This window comes from Cyprinus carpio, chromosome A19, assembly GCF_018340385.1.
Source record: "Cyprinus carpio isolate SPL01 chromosome A19, ASM1834038v1, whole genome shotgun sequence".
Classification (NCBI taxonomy): Eukaryota; Metazoa; Chordata; class Actinopteri; order Cypriniformes; family Cyprinidae; genus Cyprinus; species Cyprinus carpio.
The window spans coordinates 1-20699 of NC_056590.1; the positions used below are offsets into that span (position 1 = coordinate 1).

The 20699-nt window shown below is 36.7% G+C and overlaps 1 protein-coding gene across 1 annotated transcript in view; it reads right to left on the minus strand.

The window, feature by feature from the left end:
- Positions 1 to 2615: 2615 nt before the first annotated feature.
- Positions 2616 to 20699, minus strand: part of LOC109104390 (endonuclease/exonuclease/phosphatase family domain-containing protein 1) — a 29562-nt gene continuing 11478 nt past the window's right edge. The window contains exons 2-7 of the mRNA XM_042775918.1: positions 16523 to 16574; positions 10875 to 10985; positions 8121 to 8255; positions 4309 to 4444; positions 3914 to 4108; positions 2616 to 3094 (exon numbers count right to left, since the gene is read on the minus strand). Coding sequence (XP_042631852.1) covers positions 2898 to 3094; positions 3914 to 4108; positions 4309 to 4444; positions 8121 to 8255; positions 10875 to 10985; positions 16523 to 16574 — 826 coding nt within the window. The 3' untranslated portion in view covers positions 2616 to 2897. The remainder of the gene's footprint in view (positions 3095 to 3913; positions 4109 to 4308; positions 4445 to 8120; positions 8256 to 10874; positions 10986 to 16522; positions 16575 to 20699) is intronic.

Below are 20699 nucleotides of genomic sequence, written 5' to 3' on the forward strand. Positions count from 1 at the left end.
TTTATTTCAAGTTGAAGGCACATCTATGCATGGAAAACCATGTGGCATGAAAACTGAAATGTTAGAATTTTATGTAAAATATGCAGTATTGTTTCATGGGGACATAAAATCCACTGAACCATAGAAATGACATCAAACTGCATGTAAGCGCAGGACACTCGATCTTTAAGTACAGGTGATTCTGTCCCTGACTTTCATCAAAGTATGCTCATTGTTTACAAGTGAGCACTGATCAAGCTCCATTCCCACAATGCCTCTCAAACACACGGTGAGTGATCTCTTGGCAAACTCTTTCCACAGGTGTCTGTTCTCACATGTCTTAGTAACCAGATCACCGGCTGATTGACAGCTACAAGGACGGACAAGCAGGACAAAGGGTTTCTGTTTTCAGCTGTGCTTCACAACCACACACACACACACACACACACACGTGTGTCAAGGCTCATTAATCTCTATGAGGTCTTGGCTTTCACACTTGCTGCAATCTGTAGGATTAAACTGGGATTGTGATGTCATGTGGACATTCATCAAGATGAACAAATTAACATTGCTATAAATGTTGACATGCAACATATTTTTATTGAGGTTTAAAAGAACTTGATGAGGGTGTGTGTGGAAATCTGAGGCTTATATTTATCTGCCACTTCTGTTCTGCATGCAGATCATCACATAATAATGAGACTATAAAATCATCCCGTCCTTGTTACATCAGCACTAATTAATGTTGTATAAAAATGCAAATGTAATCAAAGGCATTTGAACTGAATAGAGGATGAGTTCCACTTAAAAATAGCTGATCATCTATTTATTAATTTAAAAATTCAAGATGAAAATAAATAAAGCATTTTTTTAAAGCAAATTGTCAATTAGAATTCATGTTAAAAGTTTAACTATAAGATTTAAATACTAAATTAATAAATTACATTTAAATGCATTTTATTTTGACAGCTTTGATTAATTTGGCATTTAGTTATGAAATGCACATTTATGCAGTAAAGGTAAGTGGCCACTAGAGGACACACATGGGCAGCTTTACTGAAAAGAAAAAAAAAATCATTAATCATTAATGGCTATACATGTTAAACAGGATAGCTACTGTATATTTGATTTTACCTAATTTACTGAAGCTAATAGATGGTCTTTTGATAATATGTAGGCCTGAAAGATCTGAAAGATCTCTTAACCAAAAAGCAGAAGCAGATGCAGATGAACAGAGCAGTGACTCAACATTAGCATGAAATGACTGACATTGTGTGGAACAGTATTTTTCACTGTAGCTGTAAAGGATCACCTGCAGAGCGTGTAAAGTTCACTGATCATGACACTAACAACCAAAAGTTGATAAACAGAATAAAAAAATAATACCTTAATATCAAGTACAATTTTTCTCCTGCTACACTATCAGTCAAAAGTTTCTGAACAGCATATTATACTGATTTCTGAAGATCATGTGACATTGAAGACTGGAGGAATGATGCTGAAAATTCAGCTGCACATCACAGCAATAAATTACATTTTACAATATATTCACAAAGAAAACTCTTATTTTACATAGTAAAAATATTTCACAATAATACTGCATTTGCTGTATTCTGGATCAAATAAAATCAGCAAAAAAAAAAATAAAAAATCTTACAGTATAAAACCTTTTGACTGGTAGTGTACATGCAGCTTCTCTAGGCTTGTTTGGTTCTGTCCTTAGTCCTAACCCGGGTTATTAAAGTTAACTAAAACTTGAATACAAAAATACGAACTAATTTAATAAATAATAAGTAAATAAGTGGCCATGCTACTAAAATAACACTGGTTCTAACCCCAGATTTATTTTTAAAAGTTTACCTTTGCACAATTCCTAACTATAAGCATTAAAGCAGAAAAAACTGTCATATTATGAAAAAATAATTAAATTAATATATTAATCGAGAGTCACAGTTTTAGTAGTATGTCAACTCGTTTTCTTGATGTCATGATGTGACCCCTGTGAGAGAGCAGAACTTGAAAGGGGAAACAGGTTTGATGACAGCCAGTCCTTATTGTATTAAAAGGGGAAGCATTCAGTTTACACAAATCCACAATCCTCCAACAAGATGCAAACACACTGACATGACACGTGCAATCGAGAGTATTTAAAGGGCAAAACAATTGTAAGGACTGGATGTGAAAATTAGCCACTGTTCCTAGAATACTGGGACAAAACAGCCAACAGCAGAAATAAAGTGTGTATATGGTTTATACCAAGAAATTATTTTGAATTTGTTTTGGTATTTCAAAGGCTTTGATGAATGCCACTTCCTTCTATTAACAAATTAAACTGATTGTTTCTTTGCCAATGCTCTCTTTCCAAAAGAGAGGCGCTTTTCAACCACATGAGTGTAAGGGGAACTACCCGATAAAAAAATGGAAATATAAGCCAGCTATAATTAAAAGCATGCTTTTGTATGAAACGGGAGCATGTACTGTCATTTAGATAATACTGACACATCTAGCATTGACTGCTGCCATTCAGAATCAACTGAGATGATAAAATTATAACATAAACTTCTGAATCTTAGTATGCTATTCCAAACACAGCCCATGTGTTACCGTGATTAAATGACCGCATTCGAGACACAAACTCAGGTTATTGATAAATATTTATTTATTGTTCTCACTTTAAAAAGTTTTGGCACACTTGTCATTTGTTTCTCATTTCATTGTATGTACATGTATAATAAATCTGTGTTTAAATATCTCTCATTATATTGCTCTATATTAAAATCAACAGTCTCTTGCTATAGAATCTCTACTGTGCATTGAACAGACAGAACAAAGGCAATGATGGTGCACTTCTCGCTCTCTTCATCTGCATTCAGACAGTCATTGTGTTAGTCCACAGGGACCATGTAAAAGGTCAAAGGTCACCGCTCGTGTTTGGACATGGTGTCTCCTCTCTCCACCACCGCCAGTCCGTTCCCTCCACACAGGTGCTCCTTCAGCATGACGTCCACGAAGAACTCGGCCAGGACGGGACAGTGTTCAGACGCCACCCCGCCCCACGACCAGTTATCAGGGATCCAGGGGTTGGTCAGGCCCTCGCGCACTACCCAGCAGTGACCTGAAGGGGGCAGGACAAACACATGCAGATATAACCAACAGCACTAAATCGATCAAAAATGGCAGTAAACTTGAACTTTCTATTCATTAAAGAATCACAGTTTTCACAAAAATTATTTCAACATTGATAATAATAAGAAATGTTTCATGAGCAGCAAATCATCATATTATAATGACTTCTGAAAGATCATGTGACACTGAAGACTGGAGTAATGATGCTGAAAATTCAGCTTTGCATCACAGGAATAAATTAAATCTTAAAATATATTACAATAGAAAACAGTTATTTTAAATTGTAATAATATTATACAATATTGCTGTTTTTTTATCAAATAAATGCAAAGCAGAAGAGAATTCTTTCAAAAACATACATAAAAATCGAATTACTCCAAACTTCAACAATTCTGACCTGTTTAAAGAGTCACATGTAACCCTGGAGCACAAAACCAGTCTTAAGTCTCTGGGGTATATTAGCAATAGACAAAAATGCATTGTATGGGTCAAAATTATCGATTTTTCTTTTATGCCAAAAATCATTAGAATATTAAGTAAAGATCATGTTCCATGAAGATATTTCGTAAATTTCCTACCGTAAATATATCAAAACTTAATTTTTGATTAGTAATATGCATTGTTAAGAATTCATTTGGACAAATTCAAAGGCGATTTTCTCAATATTTTGATTTTTTTTGCACCCTCAGATTTCAGATTTTCAAATAGTTGTATCTCAGCCAAATATTGTCCAATCCTAATAAACCATACATCGATGGAAAGCCATTTATGTCTACAGCACTAATGTATTCAATCCTACACCCCTCACCTGTGTAGATCTTCTTGAGGGAGCGGCTGGTCCAGATGTTGTCCAGACAGCGGGATCCCTGCGGGGTGCGGGTGCTGATGTTGGTAAAGACGGACGGCGCGAGGAGGGCGGACAGTTTTTCTCTCCTCAGACACTCCATCTCAGGGCTGTCGGGACCCATGCCAAAGTGTCCCAGCACCAGCAGCTCTCTCTCACCTACATCAGCAACACCAACACAGAAATATTCAGAGCTGTGGACGTCATTTTCAGTGTTATTTAATTTCTCTCCCTGCACTAGAACACACAGTATCAGTCAATATACAGCACAAACACAGCACCATAAAGAGCCTGCAGCTCGCTGACACAGAAGATGAGTCCTGCAGTGATGATGGACAGAGAATGATGCTTGAACAGACCTTTGAGAGTTTCCTGGAGAGCAGCGCTCAGTCTGTGAGCCTTGAGCTCATCACACGTGCTTTTTCTCTTCTGTTCTGCGGGCGACGGCGCTGCTGTCAGGTGCAAACTGACCAGCGTGAGCTCAGACGAGCCAATCTGGTTACAGAGAGAAATGGGAGAGATTTATCGTTTGAATTATCAAATGTAAACACAATACCTGTTATACAGTTAGTGGAGATGAAAGAGACTTATGATGAAATGTTTGGAGTTTTTGCTCATCAAGGCTGCATTTCTTGATTAAAAATACAGTAAAATTCTGAAATATTATTACAATTTAAAATACAAAAATCCAACTTAAATATATATTAAAATAAAATTTATTCAAGTTGGCTTGAAAAAGCCAACTTACTGATCTACTATCTAATCTTATTATTATTATTATTATTCTTCTGAGCCAAATTTTAAACACTATCTCCTCCTAGAGCTTTCAAGCTAGAACCACCAAACTCGGGTCAGACCTTCAGACTGGTCTGACTCGGGTTGCTATATCTTTTCTAACTGATCCGGCTTATGGTTTTCGTAAACCAGACTACCAAAACCACCTTAAAATCCCATAGACTTTCATTGAGGGGGTGCAAACTTTTACAAAATAAGACTTATAATGTATTTAAGTTGTCTACTACCATAGCAAACCTTAAAAACTCTCTACTGAGAATACAGCTAAAACCAGCCTAAGCTGATCAGTTGCTTTGGCTAGTCTCCCAAGCTGGTTTTTAAGTGGTTTTGGCCACTGTCATGCTGGTCTTAGCTGGGTTTTAGCTGGTTTTTACTGAATCCACTGGTTTAAGCTGGTTTTGGCCGGATTAGCATAGAAACATGCTAACAACATGCAAGTTACTCACTAATCAGACTAGAAACATACTTCTAACATGGTTTAAAGTGGTTTTTGGCCACTGTCACCCTGGCCTTACCTGGTTTTAGCTGGTTTTCTTTACTGAATCAACTTGGTTTTAGCTGGTTTAGTATAGAAAAATGAAAACAACATGCTAGTTACTCACTAATCAGACTAGAAACATGCTTTTAACATGGTTTTAAAGTGGTTTTGGCCACTGTCACGCTGGCCTTAGGTGGTCTTAGCTGGTTTTAGCTGGTTTTCTTTACTGAATCAACTGGTTTTAGCTGGATTAGAATAGAAAAAATGTTAACAAAATGCTAGTAACTTGCTTATCAGACTAGAAACATACTTCTAACATGGTTTAAAGTGGTTTTGGCCACTGTCACGCTGGCCTTAGCTGGTCTTAGCTGGTTTTAGCTGGTTTTCTTTACTGAATCAACTGGTTTTAGCTAGATTATCATAGAAAAACATGTTAACAACATGTTAGTAACTTGATAATCAGGTTAGAAACATGCTTTTAACATGCTTTTAACATGGTTTTAAAGTAGTTTTGGCCACTGTCACGCTGGTCTTAGCTGGTCTTAGCTGGTTTTAGCTGGTTTTCTTTACTGAATCAACTGGTTTTTAGCTAGATTATCATAGAAACATGCTAGCGACATGCTAGTCACTTGCTAATCATGCTAGAAACATGCTAGCGACATGCTAGTCAATCACTAATCATGCTAAAAAAAACATGCTAGTCACTTGCTAATCATGCTAAAAAAAAACATGCTAGCGACATGCTAATCACTTGCTAATCATGCTAGAAACATGCTAGCGACATGCTAGTCACTCGCTAATCATGATAAAAACATGCTAGTCACATGCTAGTCACTTGCTAATCATGCTAGAAAACATGCTAGCGACATGCTAATCACTTGCTAATCATGCTAGAAACATGCTAGCGACATGCTAGTAACTTGCTAATCATGCTAGTGACATGCTAGTCACTTGCTAATCATGCTAGAAACATGCTAGCGACATGCTAGTCAATCACTAATCATGCTAAAAACATTCTAGTCACTTGCTAATCATGCTAAAAAAAATGCTAGCGACATGCTAATCACTTGCTAATCATGCTAGAAACATGCTAGCGACATGCTAGTAACTTGCCTAATCATGCTAGTGACATGCTAGTCACTTGCTAATCATGCTAGAAACATGCTAGCGACATGCTAGTCAATCGCTAATCATGCTAAAAAACTTGCTAGTGACATGCTAGTCACTCGCTAATCATGCTAGAAACATGCTAGCGACATGCTAGTAACTTGGTAATCATGCTAGTGACATGCTAGTCACTAGCTAATCATGCTAGAAACATGCTAGCGACATGCTAGTCACTCGCTAATCATGCTAAAAAAACATGCTTGTCACTTGCTAATCATGCTAGAAACATGCTAGCGACATGCTAGTCACTCACTAATCATGCTAAAAAACATGCTAGTGACATGCTAGTCACTTGCTAATCATGCTAGAGAAACATGCTAGCAACATGCTAGTCACTTGATAATCATGCTAGAAACATGCTAGCGACATGCTAGTCAATCGCTAATCATGCTAAAAACATGCTAGTCACTTGCTAATCATGCTAAAAACATGCTAGCGACATGCTAGTCACTAGCTAATCATGCTAAAAACATGCTAGTCACTTGTTAATCATGCTATAAACATGCTAGCGACATGCTAGTCACTTGATAATCATGCTAGAAACATGCTAGCGACATGCTAGTCAATCGCTAATCATGCTAAAAATGCTAAAAACATGCTAGTCACTTCCTAATCATGCTAGAAACATGCTAGCGACATGCTAGTCACTAGCTAATCATGCTAAAAACATGCTAGTGACATGCTAGTCACTTGTTAATCATGCTATAAACATGCTAGCGACATGCTAGTCACTAGCTAATCATGCTAATAATGTTAGAAACATGCTAGTCACATGCTAATCATGCTAGAAACATGCTAGCGACATGCTAGTCACTTGCTAATCATGCTAGAAACATGCTAGCGACATGCTAGTAACATGCTTATCATGCTAGCGACATGCTAGTCACTCGCTAATCATGCTAAAAAACATGCTACTGACATGCTAGTCACTCACTAATCATGCTAAAAACATGCTAGTGACATGCTAGTCACTTGCTAATCATGCTAGAAACATGCTAGCGACATGCTAGTCACTTGCTAATCATGCTAGAAACATGCTAGCGACATGCTAGTCAATCGATAATCATGCTAAAAACATGCTAGTCACTTGCTAATCATGCTACAAAACATGCTAGTGACATGCTAGATACCTTGCTAATCATGTTAAGTACATGCTAGTCACTTGCTAATTATGCTAGCAACATGCTAGCAACTTTGCTAATCATGCTAATGACATGTTAGTCACTTGCTTTTAATGCTAGCAATATGTTAATCACTTTCTTTTTTAAACTTCTGAACTTTTCAAAATTTTAAATCTTTTTAAACTTTTTAAACTTTTTCAAACTTTCTACATTTTTCAAACTTTCTGGTCAGGCTTTTTCAAGCCAACTTAAAGTTTGAACACTTATAATACAGTATGTACACAATATTAAATTATTCCTGTGATGTAAAGCTGAATTTTCAGCATCATTACTCCAGTCGTCAGTGTCACATGATCCTTCAGAAATCATTCTAATGCTCTGATTTGCTGCTTTGTTTTAACATTTATTATTATTATCAATGTTGAAAGCATTTTTTCAGGATGTTTTGTGAATAGAAAATTCGCGTTTACTGTCTATTTTGATCAATTGAAAGCACCCTTGATGAATAAAAGTACTAATTTCTTTCAAAAAAATACAAATCTTGCTAATCACAACAAATTGCTTGGCATCACTAACAGATCATTAAGAGCTGTTTTCCAGGTTAACTTACGTAAAAATGTCCCAGGTACGGCTGAGGGTGAGGATGTTTTCCATTTCCATTAGTCGCAGAATTTTCCAAGACAGTGGCATCCTTCATTTCGATCCCAGAAGAGCTGTCCCACAGGAAACCTGAGTACTCGGCAGCCTACAGGATTACAGCACAACCTCAATAATGACCAGGATCTGATAAATAACATTAATAACCCAACACCCGTCCTTCAGCACAACAGAAATAGCCCATGCACTCTCAGAAAAAAGGTACAAAAGCTGTCACTGGGGCGGTACCTTTTCAAAAGCTACACTTTTGTACCTTTACGGTATTAATATGTAAACTTTAGGTACTAATATGTACCTTTAAGGTACCAATATGGACTCTTTAGGTATATAAGATACCGCCTCGGTGACAACTTTTGTACCTTTTTTCTGAGAGTGTAAAAGCACCATATAAGGAGCCTGGACAACTCTTAGGCTTTTGTGAGGAACAGACTGAATTTAAGCCTTAAGGCCTGTTCACACCAAGAACAATATCTATAACAACAACTATTTTAGCATCCACACCAGCGCACACTTATGTTCGGTTTATTATAGTCACTTTAAATGCTCAAGCTTTTTAAAAGCAGGATGGATACTGATTGGCTGTCAATGTTTTTATCATTTATCAGCTGGAAAAAAATCTGTTTGAAAGTGATTCCAATGATGTAGTTCCTCTGTGTCGTTATCATTACAGTTGTGGTGTTCTATTAATTTAATTATAACATGGATAATTCCGGTCCTTGATTCTGATTGGTTGAGCCAAGTTTGAAACTGTTTTAAATGACTCTACAAACACAGACCTTTGTTTACATTTGTGTGTTGCTCGGCAACCACTTTGTTGGAACCACAAAGGAACTACATTCTGAGGAACTAGATTGTTTGGCGGAAGAATACTGTTTTTATTAATATCATTGCACTTTATTTGCTGTGTTTTATTTTGTGAAACCTTACTACGTATATGGAATAACTGTTTTAAGCAATAAGCCCTGTGAAGTCATGGTTTACAGTGAATTTATAACAGCTAATAGGGTCGTGCCTAACAACACCCCTTAGCTGTTATAAATTCACTGTAAACCACGGCTTCTTGGGGCTTATTGCTTTAATTTAGAATGATTTTTCAAACTATATGGAAAAGCAGTGCTTAGACATTCTGCTAAATATCTCCTTCTGCGTTCAAGGGAATAATAAAAAAAATCACACGGGTTTGAGGTAAATAGTGGCTGAATTTTCTTAATTTAAGTAATCTAATACAGTGTTGTTATCGTAATATAAAACTAAAACTATTAAAATCTGAATTCTATTAACTAGTTAAACTATTTAAATTTTAATTCTATTAATTAGTTAGAATAAAGCAGAAATAAAATATAAATATTAGAGGAAAAACGTAAGCTTAAAAAAACCCGTATATTTATTTTATTTCAGTTAGTTGCCAAGGCAACATTTCTACATTTTTGCATTGCAATTTTTTTTTACCTATAAAAGCTAAACAGAAAATTAAACAAAAATGAATAAAAATGACAAATGCACATGACAAAAAAAAAAAAAAAAAAAAAAAGTACTATAATAATAAATAACAACACTAAAATAACGCTGATCCATGAAAGAGAATACATTTAATTTAATTTAATTGATTAAATGATTGTGGTAAGATCTTTTTTTTTATGTTTATAAAAGATGTCTTTTCTGCTCATCAAGGCTGCATTTCTTTGATTAAAAATACAGTAAAATTGTAAAATATTATTACAATTTAAACCTTTAAAATGAAAATGAGAAGCGAATTCAAGATGTTAATAAACAATATGGCAGCAAAGTACAACACTCCAGTGCTCTTCGAAACAATGGTTGCCAGATAGGACAAGTGAAGCGTTTCCCAGCAGCACAAGACACAGAGCCTGCAGATTTGCATAGATAGAGAGTGAATGAACTGTGGATTGTTCATGCGACTGTGCGTGTTTAGCTAAAGGCCACCGGATCATCGTGTGTCAGTTTGGTTTTTACATGAAGGGAAGACAGCCTCTGTGTCTGATATCCATTGATATGCACAGAGAAAACGCAGATAAGAGATCAGAGCAAAAGTACACACCGCTCACGTGCATCACAACACATCTCTATTGAAAATGTTTTATTAACAGAGTCTGTATTGAAAATGAACGCTGATTGTGCTCACTGAGGTGGAAGTGACAGCCAGGATTCAGCCTATACACAAACTTCTAAAAACAGGAACCTGAACCTGAACCTGAACCTGAACCTGAACCTTTCTTTCTCTGAAAACCCACTGCGGTAATCAGTTATCACACATAACTCAACCAGAGGAAAATATCCGGTCTAATACATCCCAGAGCACCTTGATTCTTATTAATATTTACAGTAACGCTCTGCGATGAAGAGCAGGCCTGTGTGAGTGGAGAACTTACATTCTCCTGCGAAATCTCTTTCATTTGTCCTACGTGCCAGCTCAGTTTCAGTGGAGTTTATATCTGCCACATGTTTCCTGTGTGGGTAAACAGTGCTAACCAGAGAACAGCTTGTGTTTGGCCAGACTCCTCTAGACATGGTCAAGATCTTTAACTATTGGTGCAGTGTTTTGGCTTTATTCAAGTTCTTCATCCTTAAAAGGCAAGTAAGTGTTGCACACACTTTCTGTATGCTGTAGCAGCGGATATCTGCTAGTTAAACATTTTTAAGTTTGCACATGTGTGTGTGTGTGTGTGTTACAGGGAACCAAGCTTACGTTACTGGACTGTCCGGTGGGTTTCTCTGAAACGGCACATTTCCACAGGCCTCTGGCGCTCTTCCACTTGCGTACGCTGCAGAGAGTGGGCTGATTCAGCTCTGCACAAAACTGACACAAACAAACACAAAGCACAGCTGATCAGCAGTGAAAAATGATCACTAAGCATTAAGCATAAGCAGCTCTGGCCAATAAGTAGGAAAAATACATATTTGATATTGCATTTTTGATTTATGTCATTTTTTAAAAACATATCTGTAAAATAATACTGCAGTTGAAACCTTTGTTATTCATGCATGCATTTCTTTGGTTCTCAGGGGGTCAAAACAGAAAAGTCAAATTAAATATGAAATAACCTTTCTATTACTACACATAGAAAATCATAAAAACAATTGACAACATAGCTTTTAGACATTATAACTGTGATTCAGTGCTTCAATGACACTCCTGCTGAAAATGCATGATACATATGAAGATCGGCCAATATTAGTGTATTTTTAATTAGTGTGTGTTTATCTGATACCTGCCCAATGTTAGAAGATAATATCAGGGTGTGTTTTCTTCCATTTGAACCAGTATTCTCTGCTTTTGCAGACTGCTCTAGTTCTGTAACGGTTGTTGAGTGCAACAGTTCCGGTTCTGGAAGTAAAACACCATTCGTTTTCTCCAAAGAGAAACTGATTTCTGACAATAATTTATAAATCTATAAAGACAGCTCAGAGGTTGTTATCCGATAGTATATGCTTTTTTCCTGAAGACATCCTTTCACATTATTTCAACTTATCTATTCAATAATCATGTTTAACAGCTGAATTTGTGTTAAAAACTACATTTCCAATAATGCTGTACAGAAAATTCCACCAATCCGAGTGAAGGCGAGTAAATCTAAATGAATGTTTTGCAATGAACTTAAAATATATTGTTTCTACGGACACAATCAATACCTTTAAAATAATTATTTTATATTTCACCATTGTTTTTAATGTGATTGTCATTCTCAGTGCTTCATGGGATTGTAGTTGTTTCTCCCCTCACTAAAGCCTTTAAGTGCACCGTTTTGTACCATTGTCTTCTTTTGTCCCATTTTCAAATACTTTTTTGTTTTAAGTAAAAGTCTTTAATGTTGTGGTTAGCTATCCATTGATATTCATAGATAGTTCATTGTTTCATAAATTACTGACCCTCATGTCATTCCACATCCATAAAGGTTGTGTTCATCTTAAAAAAATATAGATTTTTTTAATGCAACCAGACAGATTTCGTTTCAGCCACTGAAAGACCACAAAAAAAAAATGCTTTGGGCTCTTATGTAAATTGTGATTGATTAAAACACCAGGTGTGAATGGGAACGTCTCTCCCTCATCTACTTGTGATCCATTTGACCTGAACACATCTTAATATGAGGTGCAAACAGTGCCTTGACCACCTTACTTCAGAGAAGCCAAACCCGTAAGATTTTGAACAGATCTGTGAATCTTCAAGCAAACCCAAGCTGGCATTATTCTAGCAAAGAGTATGTGTCCACATGAGCTGGGAAATCTGATAACTACATCTGACATTCGCATTACCTCCTGTTCTGTTCTATAATTAACCGGAGCGTTTCCTGCAGGGTAGCAGGGGACGAGCCAGAGCTTCATTATCATCAGCTGATCTGTAAAGAGCGCCGGAGGAATGTGGGCTCAACAAACCTCTCCACTGATGCCAAAACAAACCAAAAACAAACCAAAACCCTCCAAAATGACCAGCGGGTGTCTACTCTGTACCTTGTCTTCTGGGTTCTGCTGGGGATCTTGTGTTCCAGTAAATCTGTAAATAGCACAATGAGGGACATGACCCATCTCTGTTTACACTAAAAGCTGTCACCCTTAAACTCTGACCACTGCACAAATAACAGTTCTAGCGCTTAAATGTGTTTTAAAAGCTGAAGTATTGGTGAAAATCTACACTACCTAACATCCTGGAGAGAGATCCATAAGAGAAACAGTGTTATTTTATTATTATTTATATACTATTATAAATATTTGGATATTTAGAATTCTAAATATAAACGTAGTATTTATAAATATTTTGAACTGGCTTTTATTCACTGCTAAAGAGGTCAGCAGGAATCGGTCAAGGCCTTGTGAAAGATGTTATTGAATCATTCTCCCTACACTCTCAAAATACTGCTATATATATATACACATACATATATATATATATATATATCTCAATACTTTGCAATAAACTTAACATATACATTTATATAAAAATTTTTAAAAGTTCTTATTTTTTAGTTTGTTTTTCAAATCATTCAAAGAACTGATTAGTTCATTCACTCCTAGAAAAAAAAAGGTTTTTTTTCCATATATATTATGTATTTTAATGCAAAAGTTTGTAATGCTGTTATTCTTCTCAGAGTTGGTTAGTCTGGTTCATGACTTTTTTTATTCAAAAGTCTCTATCAAATAATCTTTCCTTTAATTTTTATAAAAAATTATTAAAAAAAAAAAACAACAAAACAACTACTGAAATGCATGATTTAGAGTTTGATTTAACTATTTAAAACAACTACTGAAATGCATGATTTAGAGTTTGATTTAACTATTTATATCAATAGCTTTTAGCACTGCATGAAACGTATTTAAATTAAGCATTTTTTTTTCGAGTAAAGGTGGCGTATGGATCAGTTGACACGAGGGAACTTACTTTGAGATATTTTGGGGAAGTTTTCTGATAATCATTGATAGACTGGGATCATAATATTGATATATTACTCAGAAAGTCATGCAATTACAGTCTAATATAAAAATATTTATGGTGTCTCTGAGTCGTTCGTTCTTTATGCCACCCACACATTGACCTCGACCAGGACACAAGGATCAATGCTGTTTTCATATCTTTAGAAAGAGAGAGAAGGAGACCTACAACAGATTGTGGCTAATGCAAAGAGATTCGCATGATTGACAGTTTCCATGACAACACGCAACGCAATATTTTGATCTAACTGAGAGAAAGAGACACAAACGGAAAGACTGAGTAAGATGAGGAGAAAGAAACAGAAGTGTGAGTGCCTTTGCTGTTCTTTCAAGGGTTTTGTTTTTTTAATGAGAGGTCTGATTTGCCTGCTTATAAACTCAATGATGACTCACAGCTCCGATGTCTGAGGGAAATCTCTTTGGTCAGGAGGAGTTTGGTGGAAATATGCATTTATAGCAGAGCGAGAGCTAAACCACTAACTCCATGGAAACCAAGACAAGCTATAAACAAGCAGCCCAACAATCACTCGGCGTTCTTCAGATCTAAATCTACTGTAAGTGTTGTGGCTTTTTGTACACGTCTATATGCTTTAGCTTTAGCAGTAGCTGGTAGATGATGGTTTTGTTGGGCTGTGGCCTAAAACTAGCTATTTATCAAAAAAAATAATAAAAAAGACGAGCCTTTCACTAGGTCCCAACTTCCTGTTTCAACAAGAAATATATGTTGATATCAGTCCCTGAAGTTATAACATTAATCAGAAGTGTCAGCATTTCATGGATACTGCCTGTAATACCATCATTTCCCGAACAAGAGATAATATCAGACTCTAGCAGGAGTCCAGAGAGGCATTAAACCCAGAGTCAGAGAAGTGCGCCTTTTCTCTCTCTGTCCATCCAGTCAGGACTTGCAAAAAGCAGTCTAGAGGAAAGAACATCACGTCGAGTTCACTGCGGCATAACACCAGCAGACAGCAGCAGCAGTAATGTTAAAATCCCTCATTCACGCCCCGTATGACTCGCAGCTACACCATAACAGCATCCAGAAGAAAGAGAAGCAGTAAACATGAAGACTGCAAACAGAGAATAGCAAATGGTTCATTGCCAGGCACTTTTATCCAAAGCATTCTACAGTACACTGTAAAAAAAAAAAAAAAAAAAAAATATTTGGAACCCATGAAATTTAGTCTCCTGAAGTTTATTTATACCAACATTTTTCCACCTTTTTTGCAACATGGACGTAAGCTATTTTCTGTGAATGTGCAAGACTTTTGACTCTTTAGCTGCTTTAGGCACATAACTAGAAGTGCAGTAAATGTTAATACTACTTGTGTTTATAATTAGAACAATACATTCAAATAATATGATAACAAATAACAGCATTAGGAGACATTTAGTACAGCTAAAAATAATTGACGAGACCAGAAGTCTCTGCGCTGTTTTTACAGGAAAAATAGGGCTGATAGCAACTATTTAAACTTAAACATACACTTAAAACAATAATTTACTGAAATATATCAGAAAAAATAAGAAAAAAAAATTTCACTGAAAAAACAGTAAATGTGAGCTTTCACACAAAGAATTCTGGGAATGAAAATGTATGTTTTCACTGTAAATAAATAGATAAGTTCTTTTTTGCACTTTTAAAGTATTTTACTGTTAAATTACACTAAATGTCCCATTAAATCTATTACAGTTTTACACTATTACAGACTATAGGAATTTACCATTAACCAATTAACAGGTTTATACTGTAGCATTTTTACAATGCCTTCCCATTAAATATATGATCATTGTAATTATTTAAACTGAATGATAATTAAATGACTGCAAATTTACATAAAAGTTGACCTCAGCTTAGTGGCACTGATAACAGTTACTCATGTCACCTCATATTGCCTACTCTCATTAAAACTATTATTTTAGGTCCAGTTGTTATTGATAATGGCAGTCAGTGCCTGTGCACCCCTCACAGGGATAACTGCCCTGGACCTCAAGGGCCCAGCGGTGATCAGGTTCAGAGCCCGCACACCTCAAGGATTGAACCAGCAACCTTCCACTCACCAGCCCTAAGTTTAAACCACTATGCCACACCAAATCAATATGGCGTGACCCAGAAAGACAAGCAGGACAGTGAGAAGCTCTCTACTCCGCAGTGAGAGAAACAGAACAGAAATAGAGTGCAAATGAAAGAGGAGACGGTAGAAATATGGGTTGACTCTGTCCTAGTCCTCTCACTGTCTAACTGCTGCTCTGCTAACCTATTTCACTAGCCATTACAGGATCAGGCAGTGCGGAGAAGACCTCAAACACAGCACACACACACACACACAGCACACACACACACACACACACAGTGCTTTGTGTACATGGTCATGCTGGCACAGAAGAGAAAGACACTGCACATAAAAATAACATCTTAAAATAGAAGAGAATCATGATTTTAGTAGGTTAGGTAGAAAATAAAGGAAAGGGAGGCTGAAATTAAAAATCTACTTTTAGCAGTTTATAAGTTATTGCTAAAAATCAGTTCCCCAATGGTCAAAATTAATGGGATGTTTACCTCCTGAAACAGACAGTTGAACATTATTCTGACATTTGGTCTATGTAATTGTCAGTTTGAACGTCTTTAACAGCCAGCATGAAGTTTTCCAAAACATTTGCGTACCAAACTGCCAAAATGAACTCCAAAACACTGTTCTTGGCCAGAATTAGTTTGAAATGGTGTCACACCGATTCATTCTTCGATCTGAAGTATATTGGGGCTTTTTAACCACTAAACAACACAAATTTAACAAGGAGGATCAGGTGGTTCTTTATAGAGACACAGTGGACACATACGGATGTGAAACACCAGGCCAGTGTGTAAAAGTGTGCTGAAGGGAAGAGATGTGTGTAGAAATCTAACACTACCTTGTCTAGAGCCTCCCGATCGGCCAAGTCTTGAACCGCTAACAGCTTGATGCTGGAGAGAGAGAGAGAGAGAGAAACAAGGCATGTGAGACTGTGTCATCATAACACAATAAATTTGACTTGGTGTTCAATCAAATAAATTATCATTAAGAATAGACGGCTTGTATTCAAGGTGTGGGTCCTCCTTTCAATCAGCCTGCCAGCACTTTCACCTCCTGCTGTGTGCGGCTCCCTTCAGCATTAATTATATATTACATCTCGCAAACATGATATGAAACTCAAGGTGATGACAGTGGAGGTAATGACAATGCTCTGGAAGCAATCTTGATGTTTTCAGCCCTAATAACCGTTGAGCTGTTTGTTTTGGAGTGTAATTCTCCTGGTAAGTGCTCAAACAATATGATACAGCAAACAGCAGATGGTTCGGTAAACATTACAGTAATAATTTCTCAAACACACAAGCAGAAATGTAAAAGCCGCTCTTTTCATTAAATTAGTGTGTAAAGTTAAGATGACAGATGATGTGCTGTCTTGAGAATCTGCCACTGAAAACCCCACACTGTTCAAACCCTAATCTAAATATGATCTTATTGTCGATGGCGATTACATCCCTCAGTAGTGCTCTTGTACATCGTGTTCAAGAAGGTCAGCTCCATTACTGGACTCATCTTTGACAAAGTCAAGAGCTGCCTGTCCTCAGGACTCACCAAATATCTCTGCTCTGGCACACTGAGAACAATATACCCAGGTTTTGTTTCATGCCATATGGACTACACAGAAGTTTCCAGGACACACTTCGGCCTTTCACCTCGCTTTTATTACATTTCCATCTAAATATAAGCCTTTCTGAGAAACTGCTTTGCCCAGGACAGCATTATTTTACTATTATTATTATAGCATTTACTAATATTTTGAATGAGCTTTTATTTTATTTTCAATTTTTGATTTTAATTTAGATTAAGTTTTAGTAATTTTATGTCATTTTGTAATTTTTGTCAAGTTTTTGTTTGTTCTTTTGAAAATATTTTTTAAATATTTAATAAAAAAAAATCTGGCAACAGAATAATTAATCTTTTCCTTATAATTAATTAATGTAATTAAATTAATTTAAAACAACTTTTGATTTTCATAATCTATTAGTAAATGTTAGATTCAACATTAACTAAGATCATAAAATTCTTTAAAAGTATTTTTAATTGTTAGTTTATGTTAACTAATGTAGTTAACTATTGTTAACAAATGGAATCTTATTGTAAAGTGTTACCAACAATTCTTTAAATATAAAATATTTATCTTCAGCTTTCATTTATTTTATTTCAATTAACAAAAAATTTTTTTTAATAGTATTAGTTTTGGTTAACAAAATCAACACTGGTTCTGAAGGACTAAGAGCAATGTGTTAAATAAATGTGCATATTAAAACGTAATAAAAATGTACAATGATGAAGCAGACACTACATATTCTGGACACTATGTTGAATGATGAGACACAATAATGAGCCATTTCTCAATATTTCGAGACACTCTAGAAGTCATTAGAAAGACCTGCTAAACTCTTATTCCCGCCCCAGCATTCACTGTAACTACTCATGAATATTCAAGAGCAGACGGCATGACCGACAGGAACTGGAGCTGACGGTGGATGACTGGAAAAGCCCAGGATTCAGGCGTGCTGACACAGTTCTGGTCCACCGACGCACAAATCATAATATCAATGACATGCTGATAAGTGGCCAAGTGTATAAGACATACACATTCATTTCCTGTTTAAAACATAAACTGTATATTCCAGTGGACATTAATGTTGTGTATAGCTTCATTTTGACCTCTTGTGAGGTGAACTGGAGAAAATGTAAGCCATCCTCTCATCAGGGATGTTTATCTACACTGGAGCTTTACAACTTTAAACTGGAGCCACAAAGTCGGCGTGAAATAGAAGAGCTCAGAGAGCGACTATAAACACAAATCAATTGTACTGTACTGTCAGGAGGAACAGAACAGTCCTGCAGGTTTCCCAGAGTTCACTGCACACACTGCCACAGCTTTTTCAATGTTAAAATACCTTATTCCTACTACAACTTATGCAGCTTACAATAAGGTCTTGTGGTGAACACAAGCTCAAGATATTTTATTCCACAACTTAAAATGCATCATTAAAATCCCTTTTGCTTGTCTCGAAAAAGGCGGATGATAACAAGTGTCTAAATGGGACTCCAGAGGCTGTCTAAGATATTAAACATTATCACACTGAACAGATCACTAGTCGCTTTCACAGCCTCATTGTGTTTATAATCACACTCCTGCAAACTATTCATAAAGTTTCAGGGAAAACGTTTTTTTTTTTAAATAAAGACTGAAAGAGTTGCCAGAAGCTCAGTGATCTGTCGTGACTGTGGTGTAGTTCGTATGATTCGCTTTTTAGTCTTAGTGTTTGTATTTGTGAAGATTATCATGATGAACAAAATGAGTCACAGTTTATTTTCTGCAACACTCCAAAAGCCAATGGAAAAATCCTATAGGCTTTTTGTTGAGGGAATCAGGGTGATGTGTTGTCTTACAAAATACATCATGCAGCACTTTATTTCCAGTCAATTTGTGTATTTTAGGCCCATAGTGAAAATAGTTTGAAGTGGAATCAGAGCAGAATCATGTTGTGTGTCTCTGATCAACAGTAATGGTGTTTCTGAATGAGTCAGAGCCTCTTTCTCACAGCAATACCAGTAAATTGCCTTAAAATCGGTGGAACAACTTCACCGGTAAATACAAAAATGCACTGTTCACACAAGCTTTTTACCCATAAAGCACCATTCACACATTAGTTTCAAAACAGCAGTACATTCTGTGACATCAGAAATGACCTCTAACCGGCTGCTCCTCCCGGTGTTGTGTTTGTAAACACGAAGAGGTAAACACGGTCAGTGTTGTTGTTGATGTTTTCATTTTTGTGTCAAAAGTTAACATTCATGCAGCTGTTTTTTGCCCGACTTTAGACATTTCTTTGACTTCTGTAAACATCTGTGTCAGAATGTTATGATTGGCTGCGAGTAGACGTCTTACGTCAGTGTGTTCTCGTACGAGCTCATACAGCTAATCTTGTTCTGCGTTCACACAGAACGCATTACTGGTAATGTTAAAATTTCTCATACTGGTAAATTGCTGGAACGAATTTACCAGTATTTCTGAAAATGTCTTGTTCACACGTGATCTCTTAATGGTAATTGGTGTGTTTGGGTGGGACTACCTGTTTTTAGACCAATGGGAGACAAGGGGAGGGTTCATTAATCCTAATTGAAAACTCTTAAGCCCCTTTCACACTGCGATTCTGGAAAATACACGGGGAATGTGTCCCGGCAATTGTTCCCGGGTCGCTTGATTTTGCCCCTTTCACACTGCCAGTGATTACCCGGAATATGTGTGTGTGTTCACACACAAGCCGTAAAGGTCCCGTGAAGACACGTGATATCAGGGTGTGTCGTGTAATGTACGAGTCGATAATGCTAGGCAAGTTAACTTTCACTGAAGCTGGTGAACGATCTCAGCTTCAGCGCGGAAAGTGAGGAACTAAATGATCTCTGCTTTGTTACAGTTTGCACATATTTGTTTCGTCGCAAACATTGATCTGCCTTCAAAACACCGGCTTAAAGAGTTGCACGATAACGTGCGTCATCACTACAACACACCCTTTACGGCATTAGTTCTGGCACACAGCACTCGTTCCGGGACTGAACGGCAATGTTACTAGGTCCCCAACCCGGAATCAATCCTGGGATGTGTTTGCGTTCACACAGAAGGCGACCCGCCAATGTTCCGGCAATTTTCCGGGTCCAACGTGCAGTGTGAAAGGAGCTTTATACTTGCCATTCTGATGCTGCTAGTGAAGAAATGACACACTTCTATTTATCTCTAATAATAAAACCTTCCTGATCTGTGGACACAAGTTGAGTTCAGATCAAAAACAGTTCAAGAAAGAGAAACAGAAAGATAGAGAAGAGAATCCATCCTTATTTTTCCAGCTAAGGCTGAAACTGATTACACAGATCCTGTTTAGAAAACAAACAGTCAGGCAACACCCTGTGTGTGTGTGTGTGTGTGTGTGTGTGTGTGTGTGTGTGTGTGTGTGTGTGTGTGTGTGTGTGTGTGTGTGTGTGTGTGTGTGTGTGTGTGTGTGTGTTCATTT